General features: G+C 35.3%; 1 protein-coding gene across 3 annotated transcripts in view; it reads left to right on the forward strand.

Annotated features, from left to right (window-relative positions):
• Positions 1–19,013, forward strand: part of KCTD9 (potassium channel tetramerization domain containing 9) — a 43,281-nt gene that overhangs the window by 3,491 nt on the left and 20,777 nt on the right. For all 3 annotated transcript variants that reach the window (XM_059177871.1, XM_059177862.1, XM_059177851.1), the window contains exons 2-6: positions 6,137–6,258; positions 8,792–8,835; positions 12,369–12,465; positions 13,084–13,142; positions 13,347–13,475. In XM_059177871.1, coding sequence (XP_059033854.1) covers positions 13,115–13,142; positions 13,347–13,475 — 157 coding nt within the window. In that variant the 5' untranslated portion in view covers positions 6,137–6,258; positions 8,792–8,835; positions 12,369–12,465; positions 13,084–13,114. The remainder of the gene's footprint in view (positions 1–6,136; positions 6,259–8,791; positions 8,836–12,368; positions 12,466–13,083; positions 13,143–13,346; positions 13,476–19,013) is intronic.

Raw genomic sequence — 19,013 nt, forward strand, 5'->3', positions numbered from 1 at the left:
GAGAATCTTTCAAGCAGACCCCCCACGGAGTGCCAGAGCACGAATTAGGGCTAAGTCCCATGATCCTGAGATCATGACCTAATCCAAAACCAAGAGTTGAATGCTCAACTGACTAGACCACCCAGGCACCCCCACAAGGGCTGAATTTTAAGAAGACTATTTAAAGTCCTAATTAGTAGCTGTTTTTAACTGTAAGCCACTCCCTAAGTGTATATTGTTCTTTGAAACTTAAGCTGATGATGAGATGAGGTCACCCTAATTAGCAAGATGTTTAAAAATATTTTCCAGTATATGAAGACAATAAGATGTTTTTCTTTTCCTTTCTTGTTTGTTTTCAGTGTTAAAAATCAATTTTACATTTTGGCATGATTTCCCTAAATTTAATGATATTTAGGGGATACTTACCAGCCAGCAGCATATTGAAAGTCGATAAAGATCCTCATTTGGGAAATCATGTGTTTTTTCTGACCGTGGCATAAACTTTATATATAAGTAAATCAATATACAATACAAATGTTTGAGCACATGCCCAAAAATGTTTTACTGATGGGGTACATAATCAAAAATGTTTGAAGGCCATACTTCTAAAAAATTGGGATCTTCAAATTTGTTTTTTTTTTTAGTTGCTCCAAAAGGATCAGTGTATCCTCTCATCCTTTCTCCATATGCCTCAGAATTCCCATTTTTCTCTTTTTAATATTCTCTGTAAATAGCATTAAGGAATTTGAAATGAGGACTCAGACATCTGAATGTTGTAAGTGGCTTCTGAATAACTAATGTCAGCTCAAAATTTCTGTAAATTTTGAACAAGAGTTGCTTTAACTTCAGAATATTTAGTAATAGGCTGTGCAAGTCACAGACCTTTTTATATCTTATTTTTTCAGCCAGAACTTACTGAGTACCATCTTGTACAAGGAACCATGCCAGCTCACTGCAGACATAATGGGATGTGAGATAGGTCTTCTATACTGATGTTTACACTCTTTATCCAGGACATGTGTTTTCTTCTGGCTTTGATATTAGGTCAGAAATGTTGTTAATATAAAGTATCCAGATTTAAATCCATTATATTAAGTTGAAGAAAGATGAAATCTATGTGATCTTTGCCTATTGAGATCTAAACATTAAGAACTTTGCTCTTCAGCTTTAAAACATTTAAAAAATACATTTGATACATATAAAGAATATTAATATGCATAATACTTAAGAGGAAAATAACATACCAAATATCAGTAAACCTGCCACACAACATAAGAAAAAATATATTACCAAAACTTAATGTGCTTATTCACTTTCCTATCCCCCTGCTTCTCTGTGAAGTCAGCTAATTTCATGAATGCTGTATTTCCCTTTGCTCTGTGTCTTTAGTAGTTCAGTTATAGATAGTTATATATATATTTTTAAATTTGCTATATACATCTTTAATAGATATAACTGATCTGTATAGCTATATATAACTGAACTGTATATTTGTCATCTTTGGGACATATCCTAAATAGATGTCATATGTAATATCTTTGGACTTATATTTTTCATTTCAATATATTTTCATTCAATAATATTTCTAAGATTATATCCATAATGTTACACATAGATTAGTTATTTTTGTGGTTTATAATAGTCCATTGATTACAAGCACTATCCCATTTTATCCATCCTCCTGTCAGTGGACATTTGGGTTGTTCTTTTCTTTATATTTTGCTATTAAATTAACAGTGTTGCCATGAATATTCCTGTGTAGGTATCCTGGTGCACACATGCCAGCATTTTTCTAGGGCAGTGGATGGCAAACTTTAGCATGCATTGGGATTCGTTGAAGAATGGAGAAAACACATTGCTGGGTTCCATCCTCAGTGCTTCAGATTCAGTAGATCTAGGGTGGGGCTAAGAATTTGAATTTCTAACATATTTTTAAGGTGAGTCTAATGCTACCAATTAGGGACCACCCTTTTTTTTTTTTTTTTAAGATTTTATTTATTTGAGAGAAAGAGAGAAAACATGAGCAGGGGGAAGGGCAGAGGAAGAATCTGGCTCCACTCTCCTATCCTTTGCTCTGTTGGGGCTCCATCCTAGATCCCAGTACTCCAGGACCATGACCCAAGGTGATGGCAGCTGCTTAGCCTACTAAGCCACCCAGGCACCCCTAGGGAACACATTTTTGAGAACCAATGCTCTGTGAATATAAGTTGTACTAACAGTTGACCCTTCAACAATATGCATTTGAACTGCACAGGTCCACTTATGTGTAGATTTTTTTTTTTATAAATAACGTATAGTACTATGAATATATTTTCTCTAGCACACTTTGATATAAAAATAGAGTAACATAACTTAAACATTATGTGTTAATTGACTATGTTATTGGTATGACTTCTGGTCAATAGTCGGCTATTAGTAAAGTGTTCGAAGAGTCAGAAGTTCTATGTGGATTTTACACATCCTCTACACAGGAGAGGGGGAGTTGGTGCCCCAAAACCCTGCATTGTTCAAGAGTCAACTGTGTTGGGTGTTAGGTATATGAATGCTTAATTTTTTTAAATGCCAAATTGTTTTTCAGAGTTATTGCAATAATTTTATATCCCACCAGCATTGCATAAACCTTCCCACTGATCCACATCCTCCTCAATGCTTAATATTCTCAATACTTTTTAATATTTAATATTTTAATATTTGCCTTCTTGACCTAAGGTTATGTTCTCTTTTTTAGGAACAAAATAACTTTAAAATATGTGGAATTTAAGAAACAAGACAAAGAGGAAAGGGGAAAAAGAGAAGCAAACCAAGAAACAAACTTAACTATAGAGAACAAACTGATGGTTATCAGAGGGGAGGCAGGATTGGGGGGATGTGTGAAACAGGGGATGGGGATGAAGGAGTACACTTATGATAAGCACCAGGTGTTGTATGCAAGTATTGAATCACTCTGTCAAACACCTGAAACTAATGTTAAACTGTTAACTAACTGAAATTTAAATAAAAACCGCCCCCCCCCATTTTAGTATGGAACTAAAAGTGTAGGTAGAGTAAATTGAATTCTGTGTTTGGTAATTGTGATTGATGGTTTGGTTGAATAAATCAGCCTGCATAAATTGAATAAGTATTTTTTGATAGTATATTAGTTAATAGATAATATGAGCATAAAGAAAAATGCTTTATGTACATTTTATGTAATTTTTAAATTTGAATAACATAGGTTACAATTTGAAAATGGTGTTTAAAGGCAAATTAAAACTCACTAAACTGATATGCCCTCCTAGACACAGTATAACATTGGCTTTCCCAGTTGGTATATGGCTTTCACTTGTCTTGGGGTCTGAAATTTAGAAAGGATTAAGTTAAATAGTAGCATAATATGGTGATCATTAACTTAACTAGAAGCACTTCTCAATTTACTCCATAGAATGTTTCCATTCTAAGTATAGTGCCTTATTTATTAAAGTGGATAATCCCAGTAACTTGGGAACTCCAGGTCCACCCTGGGGAGCATACCACACAGAAAGCAAATAACCATTCTTAGCATGATCATTTTATAAATGCTTGGCCTCTCTGAGGACTAAAATAAGCTTAGTGTATAACAAAGCTCATATCTATGATATACAGGATTTTCATTGCTGCTTTCTCCCCAACAAAGCTGTTACATAAGGAAAGGTACATGAGCCAGTCTATTGGAGACTTTCTTATCAACTTAAAATGTTTTCCAAGCCTATCACATTTTTATGTCGGTACTTATATATTTTTAAATTAGATATTCTGATTGGTTCATATGAAAGACAGATTTCGAATATATGTTTACAATATAATGCCATCTTATTTGTTAGTATGCTTAAGAAAGTAAAGCTAAAGTGATCTAATTAAAAAACAAATGCCAAAAATGCCCTCCAAATGAAAAATAAGAGTGGTAGCCCAACTTGAGAGCAGTTTTCAAATCTACAGAACTGTGAGATTTCTTGCAATAATTTCACTACTACTTTCTCTAATTGCTAGCCTTTTGATTATTTCATTTAGAGGAAAGTGTGAGTTGCATAACATCAATACATTAAATTTTCCTCCATTTTGTGATAGGGCTGGTTGAGGGAGAGGAGTGAAAAGAAATGTTGGGGGAGAAAGTTGATGTTCTATCTAGCAAGGAGAGGATAATGTCAAATCAACTAAAGCCATGTAAAGATATATAAGAAGCAAAGGTCAATTAAAAACTTCTTACATAATGGCAACTATGAAAAGAATGCTGAAATTGGAAAGGATTTTCTTACTCTCCCCTGGCAGTTTCCAGGCTGTAAAAGTCGATCCTACATTTGCTTTGGTCAGTCTCTTGGGCTTCTATGCTTTTGATTCTTTTCAGTTTTCTCTCCACACCCTTTCTCTGCCCAGATGGGTTTGCTGCACGTAATGCCTTATGTTTTTTCTCTTCCTTTTCTCCCAGGAACATGTATCTGCAGTAACAGAATTCCAGGCTCTATTACAGAGGCGAAAAAATGATAGGAAATAAAGGAGACACATTTTATTCAGGTTTCAGTTATGTATGGCATGTCTGCTGTGTTGAGACACTGCCAAGTGCTTTCCATTATTTTTTTCGAAACCATGGCAAGATATACATAACATAAAAGTTACCATTTTAGCCATTTTTAAGCATATAGTTCATTGGCATTAAGTACATTCACCCCTACTTCCAGAACTTTTTTATCATACCTAGTAGAAACTACATACAAACAATGACTTTCCAATTCACCCTCTCCCCTGGTAATCTTTATTCTACTTTCTGCCTCTATGAATTTGCCTATGTCATATAAGTGGGATCACATAATATTTGCCCTTTTATGTGTCTGGCTTAGTTAGCATATGGCTTCAGGATTCATCTATATTGTAGCATATATCAGAATTTCATTCCTTTGAATAGCTGGATAATATTCCATTGTGTGTATTTACCGCATTTTGTTTATCCAGTCATCTGTTAAGGACAGTTGGATTGTGTATGACTTTTAATCCACCTACATCCCATTAAAATTGTGCTTGCCTACAACTCTTCCCTAGAATTCACCAGCTTGCTATAGTTATCTGTCCTTTCATCTTTATTAACCAAGAGAAGACAGTTGGGAATCTGAGTACTCTGCCATGAAGATTGCACACTTCCTTATTAGCAAACAATTCCCTCTATACCCTGCTATTCATTGCATTTATTTAACTGAAAATTCAGGGTCTCCTAAACTCCAGTCACTGGTAAACAAAGGATCAGCCTTGTTTCTTATTTCATAAGGCACTTTGATCTAGTATCCTGGGGAAGTTGATTGGCTGTTCATTCTTCATGTTCAGCCCCTCATCTATGTTTTATTCTTAATTTTCAGTGATCCTAACTGATAATGGTAATGCTATACAAATCAGCCACTGGGAGCCCATAGTTAAAATTATATTGGAGCAAAAAACAACTTAACTACATGTAGAGATTCTCAGCCTCCCCACCTATGCATTTGCATTGCTCCTACATCTATCAGACTGTGCCTGATGTAAAGGAGAAGAGAACAATTCACTGTGTCCCAGCTGTTGGCTGTATTTAGAATTAGCTAAAATCTGGCTTTTATAATATCAGTAGTTACTGAAGAATTAAATGAAGTGGGAAGTTGTTACCTTTCACATGGTGATTGATGTAGTGAATGTTATCATAAACAGTAAATATTCCTATTTTTAAAATAAACCATTCCTATAACAAAGGAATAACATAAAAGCAACATTACAGAGGTCTCAGGCACTTTGCTAAGCTCATACCATGCAGTAACTCATTTCATCCTCATGATCTGATGTCGGTGTGACTTTTATTCCCTTTTGGTTAAAGCAACAGAAGCATGAAGAAGTTAATTTGTCTCATGTTGACAGCTAGAGGATGTCAGAATCTACATGCAGGTGTGGGTCTGTCTTCAGAACTAGAGTGTTATTTAACATACATAAGATAGTAGACTATTTTCATGCAGAGATGATTTCTTACACTCTAATTTTGGATCTCAGCAATATTAGATATATGAACCTCTCAAGATCTCCTTTTATTGATAGTCTGATTTTTAGTCCTGTTTATAGTATGGTGGTTTATAATTTGTAAATAATGAAATTCATTATATAAGTTGTCCAAATTAATCTGGTGTGTTCACAGGTGGTCGCTGTGTATGGAACTTTATCTGATTTGCTTTCTGTGGCCAGCAGTAAACTCGGCATAAAAGCCACCAGTGTGTATAATGGGAAAGGTGGACTGATCGATGATATTGCTTTGATCAGGTAACCTTCACCTTCTTATAAGCTGTCTACAGTGTTCCCTCAGCATCTTGGTGCTCTGCTGTTTCCCTTAGGCAGTAGTTTAATTACTGGTAAGAATACAGAATTTTGGCAAATGATTGCCTAAAATTTGCTCTTTAGAATTTAAGTAATTTAGACTAATACTATATGGTAGAAGATCCTCAGTACATTCCAGTATTCTGATAGTCTTTCTGCATATTTCATACATGGAATTTTTTTCTTTCTGTTGCTAGAGGTGGATCTAATAGGATATGCAATTCAGGAGGGGTGTCAAAATTTATTTTGGTATTACAGAATTGATGTACTTACATTAACTCATGACTTGATTGCCTCTGAACCTGTGTTTTTGTAAGATAAATTTAAAATGTTGATCCTTCTCTACTTGTTACACAAATAATCCTCACAGCAAATCAGGCCAGTTTGCTAAATGACTAATTTACACAGTTCATCAAAAATCAATTTGTCAAATGACCAATTTGCCCAGTGTTTTCTAGTTGTTAATTTTACCACATTTAAAAAAAAATTTTTATTTATTCATTTGAGAGAGAGAGTACACAAACAGCAGGAGAGGCAGAGAGAGAGAGAAGAGAAGCAGGCTCCCCACTGAGGCAGCCTGGAACCTGATGTGGGGTTCAGTCCCAGGACCTGGAGATCATGATCTGAGCCAAAGGGACACCTACCCATCTTAGCCACCCAGGCACCCCTCACCACATCTTTTCTACTTCTTTTCCCACTGGCTTATAATTTGGGTTTGGCTAATACCCAGTTAGCATGTTTCAAAATTCAGATGCCTAGAACTTTTGACTCTGAAGACATGCATTTTTTTAATGTTAGAAATCTGATTGATCTCTTTAATTTTATATGCTCCTGCTTATTGTTTAGTTCATTTCCTAAGAATGCTTTGAATTTCATAAACCTTACAAGGACCTACTTTGGTAAAAACTTGCTAAATAAAGTAGAGCTTTAAGTAGGGTTAACTCACCAGTGATCACCACCATAGTGATTTTTTTTTTTTTTTGGTTCGGTTTTGTTTTTGTTTTTAAATATCCCAGGCAGATATGTCTCCTTAAAACAGATTAGTTTACCTCATTCCATCCTCGTAGGATCATAGAATTTTGAAGCAAGAAGAGACTTGAGAAAGAAAATAGGAAGGAATGCTAAGTACTGACTCTGCCCAAGTCACTTCCATTTAATTGGCAAGACATGGGATTTTTCAAAATGATGGTATGAAGATAATGATGCACTGAATTACGGTACAAAAATACAAAGCTAATTCAAAGTTTAGTTTTCATTTAAACTCCGGTCAGAGTGCTCAGCTAGCAGGAGCTGGTGACCACCCGCAGGCGCGCGCTGACCACCCGCAGGCGCCTGCGTAAAAAAAAAAAAAAATAAAAATAAACTCCGGTCAGAATGACCTTTCAACATAATATACTGCTTTTGAAGGTAATCGCTTCTAATCTCTTCATTTTATAAATGAGGAAACTAAACATCTGAGAAGTTCAATGTCTTACCTGGGTCACACCGTTTAGCAGTTGATTTTTGTTAATGAGAAGAAAACAGATGTTCATACTAGTCTTAAGTTAATTGGCATAGTGATTAAGTAGAAGAGATTGTAGACTTAAAAGATAGAGCTTTAAAATCCAAATCAATTAGAATTTCTAAATTTTTCAACATCTGTCTCCCAGCTTCTTTCTGTTTTGATAGATAATTGAGTCTCATTGTTGGATGATTTGCATCAAGCTAAATTTCTCCTTAACCCAGATGCTGCCTCTAAGAAACATTTAGTGTATTCCTATGATGCCTTATAGGAAATAAAAATTTCTGCAACATAGAAGGTCAGAACTGAAGCCTTCTGAACTAGAAAATATCTACTTGATTAAGAACTGGTGGCTCACAGTATAATCTCTAATCATTTATTTGTGCAAATAGATATTTTGAGGTAGGGGAGGAGAATATGCACTGATAATCTAGAATTTTGGATTATATGCAATCATTTTACCTTTGGGTGTGTGGTGGGTGTTAATGAGTTTTTATAGCAGAGTTCTGATTGCAATTTTATTCTTCCTAGATGTAACATAAAAATGTATTTTCATTTCCAGAGCACAGAGCAGCTGATGATTTAGAAGAAAAACCCAATAATTTATTTAGGGTTATAGAATTAAAGTAAAAAAAGAAGAGTTGGCAGTGCCTTTAATCATATCCCTTGAGCATGAGAATATGTTCTCCAGTTGATAAGAAAGCTGTGAGTTCACAGGATTTGCATAGTGGGTTTTGTTTTGTTTTTACCATTTTAAAAGTTCTTCCATGTGCAGGACCCTATTAAATCAAGGTCTTTAAATTTAAAGACCCTTAAATCAAGAAGTTAAGCAAAGCACTGAAACTTAGTTTCTTTGCAATATAGACTGATAGCAAAACCTGTCTTCTGCATAATTCTAAGGTATAGGTCCTCTAGTCAACTGATAATTAATGTGATTTCTGGATTTTGATGGTTGCTTTTAAATTTTGATTTTCCCAGGGATGATGATGTTTTGTTTGTGTGTGAAGGAGAACCATTTATTGGTAAGTGACTTCCTTACAAGCCAATTTTATCTGCCAAAATGAAAAAGATGGCAAATATTTTACATGCACTTACTAAGCTTAATTGAAAAGGATCTCATGGCAGCATTCAGATCTTCATACCTTTTTTTATTCTAAATTGGGTGTGTGTTGAAGTAAAGTTTTAATTTGAATTATATTATCATATTTTAGTGTGGATACCTCATCTTTTACATGCCTTTAAACTGCACTGAAATTGCATAGGTTCATCAAAAATGACATGATAAGGTCATTTTGATTGTGAAAATACAACTTTTTTCTGATATGTTCTCCTTGAGAGTAATTGTCCCAATTCCTGTAAGTGTTAGGTTATAGAATTTTGAGTGTGCACTGCTTGCATAAGTTAGCATTTGACAGTCATTCACAGTGGCCATATCAAATCAGTCAAAATGACTTAATATCAACCACATACACAAACACATAGGCTACTTTTTGATTTGGAAGAAAGCTTATACAATTGTGCATCTCAAGAAAAAGAGCCTAAGGCTTAAATAACATCACTGTTCTTTAATGAGTATTTGATATATTTAGGTCCATACAATCTGACCCTGAATATTTAATGATTTGTGTAAGCCATGACAGTAATTGTATTTGGTGAGCAGAGGGAATTCTTAGGATCATCACACAGGCAGTTGCCAAATTAGAAGTAAGTACATTCTCTTCTCTGTCTTTATCTTAAGACGATGAGCACAAATTTTTCCACATCTTTTATCCATTAGCTTAACAAAGTATTTAGCAGGCAGTGGTCACTTAATTGGTTCATTGTACACATACAAACAAAAAGTAATCAAATAATGTTTTTGTCTTACCATTATGAACTTCTGGATTTAAAAATATTTGGTATGTTTTCATGCTTTGCGTTTATGGATGCTTACATTGTTTTACATTTGACTGGTGGAAACCTCTTCAACTCCTTTTATTAAAACCCTATTGGTCCTTTATAGCTTCCTTACTATCTGGAATAACAAGGCATTCATCTTATACTTCTGTTGCAGACCCAGATCAATATGTTTTACAATAAGCCTTAATGTCTTTTAGTAGGAAATGTCATTTCAAAACACAGTCTGGGTGTCAGACAGGCTCTTTGCCACTGGGTTCATTATTTTTACTAGGTTTTTTGGTAGACAGAGTTGAAAATACATAGCTAGAAATGCAATATATGTGTAACATATGATAAGAAAGTTTATATAATATATGGCATTATAAGAGGTAGAATTTCTCCTGGGTTCATACTCACTCACACTTTGGTTTATAATCAGGATTGTTAAGATTTTTATTTAACCTTTTCTGTCTTACACCTATGTCTCCTTATATCCATATCAATAATTCTGGCTTGGGGGACTGTAGGCAATGATAGAATTATGTCACATAAGTACTCATTTCATCCCACACAAAACACACATAAAAGTGTCAGTATCAATTCCAATAGTTTCAGTACCAATATGAATCCTAAAGACAGTTAAACATTTTTTTGCAAATGCTCATTCCTTTCTTTCCTTCATTAAAAATAATTTTATTGTTTCTACATTATCAGCTTACATAGCCATTATAGACTATACTCTCTCTTAAAACTGTCACTTAGCTTTACTCTTTCAAATGTATTTAATGCTCACCCCCAATCCTTATGTTGATGCCTCCAGTGGTTGTCTGAAACTCTAATAGATTCTTTACAAAGAACTTCCAAGAAGAACAATGTTCTCTGACATCTCACATGTTAATAACAGTTTGTGGCTTCTATTTTTGACAATCACTTTGACTAGATATAAAATCATATGTCAAAACTGAACAAATTGAAAACTTTAATGATGTATGTTTTATTGTGTATCAGTTATCTCTCAACTAAGCTGTTAAAAAAAAAACCCTTGGTTCATATTTTCTTTCTTCAGATATCTTAAATATGTTGTACTCTGTCTTATTCTGGCATAAAATGTTCGTGTCCAAAAAATATTATTAATAATGATTATTTTTCCTAGGTCACTCAAAGGATTATTCTCTTTCTTTAAAGAACAGTAATTTTGGTAGACTTTTTCTGAGTATTCTGAGCTGATTCTCTCTGTCTGATAAGTGGTGGACCTTGTCAATATGTACTTTCAAATCTTCTTTTGATTTCAGAAAAGTTTCCTTGAATTCTAAATTATGCATTTATTTTGTCTCCCTGCTTTAATTTTCTTTCAGTACTCCTATTGTTTGTATGTTGGATATTCTACACCTGTCTTCTATATCGGAAATTTTCTCTGCACTCCTTTTCATCTCTTCCTTCATTTCTTATTATTTTAAAAGTTTTTCTCTTTTTCATCTTTTCTTTCCTTTAAGGTATTACCTGTTTATTCTCTCCTGTGCTGCTTCTAGTGTAGTTTCATTTCTGAATTAGGTTTGGGGTTTTTTTTTTCTTTTTTTTTTTTAAGATTTTATTTACTTATTTGACAGATCACAAGTAGGCAGAGAGACAGGCAGAGAGAGAGGAAGGGAAGCAGGCTCCCTGCTGAGCAGAGAGCCTGATGCAGGGCTCGATCCCAGGACCCTGGGATCATGACCTGATCCGTAGGCAGAGGCTTTAACCCACTTAACCACCCAGGTGCCCCGAATTAGGTTTTCATCATAGTTCTCATTCTCTCCTCTGAGTTCTCTCACTTCATTGGTGAATTTTGTAATTCTGGGTTATGTTCTTTTCATATTTTATACTATTTACTACTTTTAGCATGTTTGGAATATTTGGTAATAGTTTTTATCTATTTTGGGGGCATTTCTTTCTGGCACATTTTCATTGTCTATAGAGATGTAATTCTTATTCTTTGAAAATTTTTGTATGAGATTTTCTGTTGCCCATTTAGCGTGAAATTGTTTTCTTTAACTTAAGGGAAAGCTAACTTAGGGAAGGTTTTCTAATTTCATGGCTCTGAAGTTCACTTTTCTATTATTTGTGTGACATATTAAAAAATATGTAAGTCACCTTCTGATGTATTCTGGCTGTTTTAAACCTTTTTAACTTTTATTTGGACTCCCTTCTCTTTTGTCTCTGTCTTTGTTCTGTTCAGCTTGGGTTCTTTTTCCAGCGTCTTATCCTTGGTGTATTGGGCTTTGTCCTAGAAGGGAGTTTTGGCTGGTGGGTTTTGAGGTTCATTTATAGCCTCCTCAGATCTTACTGCAAACTACTTGCTTCATCCACCCATAGATTGAACATACCCCTTCCACTTTCAGTCTGCTATTCTCAAATAGATTTGCCAAACTTTGAAGTGAGTATGGATTACTTTGAAATTCTTAGGTTCATCACCTAACGTGTTGTTTCTGTCAGCTTCTTCCTTCAAAGACGCTAATACTGTGGTGCTCTTGTATCTGTGGGATTACCTTATCAGTTTTGTCTTAAATGCTATCAATGCATCGCTAGTAGCTCTGTTAAGCTTTTAGGTATGTTTTTACTGTCAAAGTTGAAGCTTATTGCCATCTTCCCCATTAACTCAATCATACCTTTTTTATTGTTTTCTACATGTCATTTCTAGATCCTCAGACAGATTCTAAACTACCTGAAGGGTTGTCAGGATCTCACACAGACTGGCTAACCTTAAATGTTGGAGGGCGGTACTTTACAACTACACGGTAGGTGCATGTGAATGTGTGCACAGGTGTGTGTTTGAGGACACTATGTAGTATTTGTTCTTTCCTTCAGTTTTGATGATTTCCTTAGAAAAGACTGTAGTACCTTGTGATCTTAAACCATTTTTTAGAAAGTTTTTTTAAAGCGTAGGAGAATGATTCACAGGTCCTTCCAAAGAAAGCATGAAAGGCATGAACATGCTTTTTAGGTATCAAGTATTTTAGGGTTTTAGAACAGGTTTTTTAGATGTCAGGTAATAAACATGTGACACAAGTAAAAATGAACAGTATTGAAATTTGTAGCAACTACAACTGCGTATGTTAAAGGGGTAAGAACAAGGCAAGTTTAGGTCAAGAATATTGTGATATAATAGCTTGCTAGAAGGATAAATTAGTATTTAAGTTAAAGGAACCTAAAACTATTTGAATCAAAGGAAATGCCAGATTAGAAAGGATTTTGACAAGTGGCAACTTATTGCACATTTTTTTTCCCAGCATCACTCCTACCAGGTTATAGCATGCATCTTTTTGAGAGAGCAGCTGGGATCAAGTATACTCTTGACTTATCTGTTTGTTTATAAAGACAAATGGAGAAATCAATTTTTTTCCCTGAATTCTTAGGAGCACTTTAGTGAATAAAGAACCTGACAGTATGCTGGCGCACATGTTTAAAGACAAAGGTGAGTGCAACACATTGTTTTCACATTTTGTGAGACCTCTTTATAGCTGTATTGGCTTAACTCTGTCCTTCTGTACTTTTTAATGATACCAATAATTTTTACACGAGTGAAAACTTACTAGTATGTTACACAGTTTTTCTTCCTAAATTTCTAACTTTGTTTCTTGTTCATGGGGGGGTACTCTTCACTATAATGGTGACACAGGTGTCTGGGGAAATAAGCAAGATCATAGAGGAGCTTTCTTAATTGACCGAAGTCCTGAGTACTTTGAACCCATTTTGAACTACTTGCGTCATGGACAGCTCATTGTAAATGATGGCATTAATTTATTGGGTGAGTTTTTATGATTCCTCACATTTTTGTAAAGTTGGGATTTTTAAATTTTGTTTCCACTTGCAGAGTAATATTAGTAACATAATATATTTTCATAAAGTGAAAGTATATCTTTTTCACTTTTAAAGCTAAATTTTTTATATATATATATGAGTATATATAGGTATGGAAATAGATGTAGGCACAGATACAGTCTTTGTGTATATGGGTATATGTCTAACCCATAAATTTTGATTTTAGATTCTAAAGAGATTTAGATTTTATCACAAGGGACTTTAAGCGATTTTGTTGTTTTTAATCAAATTGTGACTGTGACTTCACTTCAAGTTATGCACCTTCCCATCATGTTGAGACGTAGGGTCATCAAAAGGGGAAATTATCTTCAGAATCGTAAGACTGGATTAGAATCTCAATTCTACAACTTACTAGAAGTTTAACTTGGGGGAATTCTCTCTTGAGTCTACTTTGAAAATAGAGTATTAAAAATATGCTCATCCCTGACTACATCACAGGATTTTCACATCATAGAGATGATGTCAGCGAGATCCTTTATAAAGCAGTACATGCATCTTCAAAGCTCATGGACCTCTACCTGACTAAATTTGGTGTGACTTGATGAGTGGAGGGGTGGTGAACTTGAGTGCACATTCCTAGTTAGCTTCCACAGTTTGTTGCCATGTAGGTGTGTGGACATAGGGTGTCAGAGCCTTGATTTTTAAAGAAAAGATAGAAATCTAAAATTTTATGTGAAATCTTCTTGTTTTGAAAATACTATATGCCAAAAACATCAGAATCAACCTGGGCTGGTGGTGAGGCAAAGGAGCTAACTTAACAATCTCTGGAGTATGATAGATAACATTCAGTAACTTTCATTGTTTCTGTATTAAAGTCTGCATTGCCTTTAAAGCTTACCCATTGCAAAAAAATGGCCTTATTTGACCTTTCATCTAGTGTCATACCTATTCATTACAAATTCTTTGTTGCTTTCTTATTTTTTACCTACCAACTGTTGCTTAAAACCATGTAAAACCTATTTTCATTTTAGTCATTCTGCAGAAATTATCATTAGACAAATAAGCAATGGTCCTCTGTTGTACAGCCCTTTGCTTTTCAGCAGCTAGACTACTCCTGCTTACATTCTGGTGGCCACTTTTTTCTGAGGACACTTAAACTTCACTGTGCATCCTATGGGCTCTTCGATGCTTCCTAGTTTAATTTTTCTCTATATCGCTGATAGCCTTTCATATCCTTCCCACCTGGGAAAGAACATCAGAAATACATATCCATGCTATCCCAGACTTCAGCTATTGCCAAGCTATGCTTGTTCCTTTTTCAGGTTTCTCAGCCATTGTTGTATTTATTCAGTTGTTCAGCAAGCAGAGCTCTGTACTGGATTCATTTTATAAAGCGTTACTACTTCTAATTAGTACAAAATCTAGCCAGACTCTTTATAACATTTATAGGTTGCCCAACTGATTATATGCTTTACAATAATCCACACTGACTTATTTCCCTTCTACCTCTATTTACTTAAATGACCTTATTTCTTACTCTTCCTAATTTCTGCTTTCATCAGTGAATATATTTTTTCCTTACTTTCATTATTTGTTTTCTGCCTTTAATGACCTTCACTTTTTCCAGTGAATCATGTTGTCCTATTCTGCTACCATTTATCTTCAAAACCTTCTTTTTCTGATTTTTTAAAAATATTTTACTTATTTAAGAGAGAGAGAGCACGAGTAGGGAAGAGGGATGAAGAGAGGAAGAAAAGCAGACTGTCCACTGAGCAAGGAGCCCAGCACAGGGCTCCATCCCAGGACCTTGAGATCATGACCTGAACTTAACTGAACTTAACTGACTGAGCCATCCAGGCACCCCTCATTTTCTGCTTTAAATTACCATTCCTTTCCTTGACTTATTGACTTCAATTATTCTCTAACGTGAAAGCTTTTCTTGCATTGCAATATTTTATTTCCTTGAAGTCACATAAATTTCTGAACACATAAATTTGGTCTGAAGTCACATAAATTTTCTGAACCCCAGTTTGATACAGTAAAAAGAGAATGGTCGTAAATGTCAGGAAACATACAATTTAATAATGATCAAGGTGATCATTTGCCTACCAAGTGCCACGCATTATACCTAATTATATATTGCATATCACTTTTTTTTTTTTAATTAACATAGAATGTATTTTTTGCCCCACAGGTACAGGTCTGTGAATCATCAGATCAGACTGACACATTTCACAACACTCACCATAGCACATACCACCCCCATGTCCATAACCCAGCCATCCTGTCCCTACCACCCCACCACCCCAGCACCCTCAGTTTCTTTCGTGAGATTAAGAGTCTCTCATGGTTTATCTCCCTCTCCATCCCATCTTGTTTCATTCCTTCCCTCCCTACCCCCAACGATCCCCCGCCCTACCTCAAATTCCTCATATCAGAGAAAGCATATGATAACTGTGTTTCTCCAGTTGACTTATTTCACTTACCTAATACCCTCTATTTCCATCCACATTGTTACAAATGGCAAGATTTCAATTTTTTTAATGGCTGCATAGTATTCCATTATATATCTATCTATACTACATCTTCTTTATCCATTCTAGGTTCTTTTCCATAGTTTGGCTATTGTGGACATTGCTGCTATAAACATTGGGGTGCACATGCCCCTTTAGACCATTATGTTTGTATCTTTAAGGTAAACACCCAGTAGTGTAATTGCTGGGTCACAGGGTAGCTCTATTTTCAACTTTTTAAGGAACCTCCATACTATTTTCCAGAGTGGCTGCACGAGCTTGCATTCCCACCAACATTGTATGAGGGTTCCCCTTTCCCCACCTCCTCACCACTTCTTTCTTTTCCTGACTTGTTAATTTTAGCCATTCTGACTGGTGTGAGGTGGTATCTCACTGTGGTTTTAATTTGTATATCCCTGATGCCAAGTGATGTTGAGTACTTTCTCATATGTCTTTTGGCCAATTCTATGTCTTCTTTGCAGAAATGTCTTTTCATGTCTTCTGCCCATTTCTTGATTGGATTATTTGTTCTTTGGGTGTTGAGTTTGAGAAGTTCTTTATAGATTTTGAATACTAGACCTTTATCTGATACATCATTTGAGAATATCTTCTACCATTCTGTTGGTTGTCTTATGATTTTGTTGACTGTTTCCTTTGCTGTGCAAAAGTTTTTGATCTTGATGAAGTCCCAGTAGTTCTTGCTTCCCTTGCTTCCCTTACTTCCTTGCCTTTGGCAGTGCTTCCCTTGCCTTTGGCAGTGTTTCTAAGAAAAGTAGCTGTGGCTGACTGAGGTCAGAGAGTTGCTGCCTGTGTTCTCCTCAAGGATTTTGATGGATTCCTGTCTCACACTGAGGTCTTTCATCCATTTTGAGTCTAATTTTGTGTGTGGTGTAAGGAATCGGTCCAGTTTCATTCTTCTACATGTGGCTGTCCAGTTTTTCCAACACCATTTGTTGAAGAGACTCTTTTTTCCATTGGACATTCTTTCCTCTGTTGTTGAAGATTAGTTGACATAGAGATGAGGGTTCATTTCCGGGCTCTCTGTTCTGTTCCCTTGATCTATTTGTCTGTTTTTGTGCCACTACCATACTTTCTTAATGATTACAGCTTTGTAATAGAGCATGAAGTCTAGAATTATGATTCCACCAATTTTGGTTTTCTTTGTCAACATTCCTCTGGCTATATGGGGTCTTTTCTGGTTTCATATAAATTTTAGGAATATTTGTCCCATTTCTTTGAAGAAATTGATGGTATTTTGATAGGGATTACATTAAATCTGTAGATTGCTTTAGGTAAATGAACATTTTCACAGTATTTGTTCTTCCAGTCCATGAGCATGGAAAATTTTTCTATTTCTTGTGTCTTCCTCAGTTTCTTTCATGAGTACTTTATAGTTTCCTAAGTACAGATTCTTTGCCTCTTTGGTTAGGTTTATTCCTAGGAATCTTATCGTTTTGGATGTCTTCTGTCTTTCTGTTGGTATATAGAAATGTAGCTGATTTCTGTGCATTGATTTTATATCTTGACACTGTACTGAATTCCTGAATGAGTTCTAGCAGTTTTGGAGTGAAGTCTTTTTGGGTTTTCCACATAAACTATCATATCATCTGCAGAGAGTGAGAGTTTGACTTCTTCTTTGCCGATTTAGATGCCTTTTATTTCTTTTTGTTGTCAGATTGCCAAGGCTAGGACTTCTAGTACTATGTTGAATAGCAGTGGTGATAGTGGACATCCCTGCCGTGTTTCTGATCTTAGCCGCAAAGCTGTCAGTTTTTCCCCACTGAGAATGATATTCGCTGTGGGTTTTTCCTAGATGGATTTGATGATATTGAGGGATGTGCTCTCTATCCCTACACTTTGAAGAGTTTTGATCAAGGAAGGATATTGTACTTTGTCTAATGCTTTTTCAGTATCTATTGGGAGAATCATATGGTTCTTGTTCTTTCTTTTATTAATGCATTGCTTCACATCGATTGACTTACCGATGTTGAACTAAACTTGCAGCCCAGGAATAAATCCCACTTGGTCGTGGTGAATAATCCTTTTAAATGTACTATTAGAGCCTAACGGCTAATATTTTGGTGAGAATTTTTGCATCTGTGTGCATCAAGGATATTGGTCTGTAATTATTTTTTTTGATGGGGTCTTTGTGTAGTTTTGGGATGAAGGTAATGCTGGCCTCATAAAATGAGTTTGGAAGTTTTCCTTCCATTTCTATATCTTGGAACAGTTTCAGGAGAATAGGTATTAATTCTTCTTTAAATGTTTGGTAGAATTCCCCTGGGAAGTCATCTGGTCCTGGGCTCTTGTTTTGTGGGAGATTTTTGATGACTGCTTCAATCTCCTTACTGGTTATGGGTCTGTTCAGGTTTTCTATTTCTTCCTGGTTCAGTTGTGATGGTTCATACATCTCTAGGAATGCATCCAGTTCTTCCAGATTGTCAAATTTGCTGGCATCAGTTGCTCATAATATGTTCTTATAATTGTTTGTATTTCTTTGGTAGTGGTTGTGATCTCTAGTCTTTCATTCATGATTTTATTAATTTGGGTCCTTTTCCTTTCCTTTTTGGTAAGTCTGGCCAGGGGCTTATCAATCTTGTTAATTCTTTCAGAGAACCAGTTCCTAGTTTCATTGATTTGTTCTACTGTTCTTTTGGTTTCTATTTCATTGATTTCTGCTCTGACCTTTATCATTTGCCTTCTCCTGCTTGGTTTAGGGTTTCTTTGTTGTTCTTTCTCTATTTTAGTATTTTAGTTGTAGGGTTAGGTTGTGTATTTGAGACCTTTCTTATTTCTTGAGAAAGGCTTGTATTGCTATATACTTTCCTCTCAGGACTGCCTTTGCTATGTCCCAAAGAATTTGAACAGTTGTGTTTTCATTTTCATTTATATCCATGATTTTTAAAAATTCTTCTTTCATTTCCTGGTTGACCCAGTCATTCTTAGTAGGATGCTCTTTAGCCTCCATGTATTTGAGTTCTTTCCAACGTTTCTCTTGTGGTTGAGTTCTA

Source organism: Mustela lutreola, chromosome 1 (genome assembly GCF_030435805.1).
Source record: "Mustela lutreola isolate mMusLut2 chromosome 1, mMusLut2.pri, whole genome shotgun sequence".
In the NCBI taxonomy this organism is placed as follows: Eukaryota; Metazoa; Chordata; class Mammalia; order Carnivora; family Mustelidae; genus Mustela; species Mustela lutreola.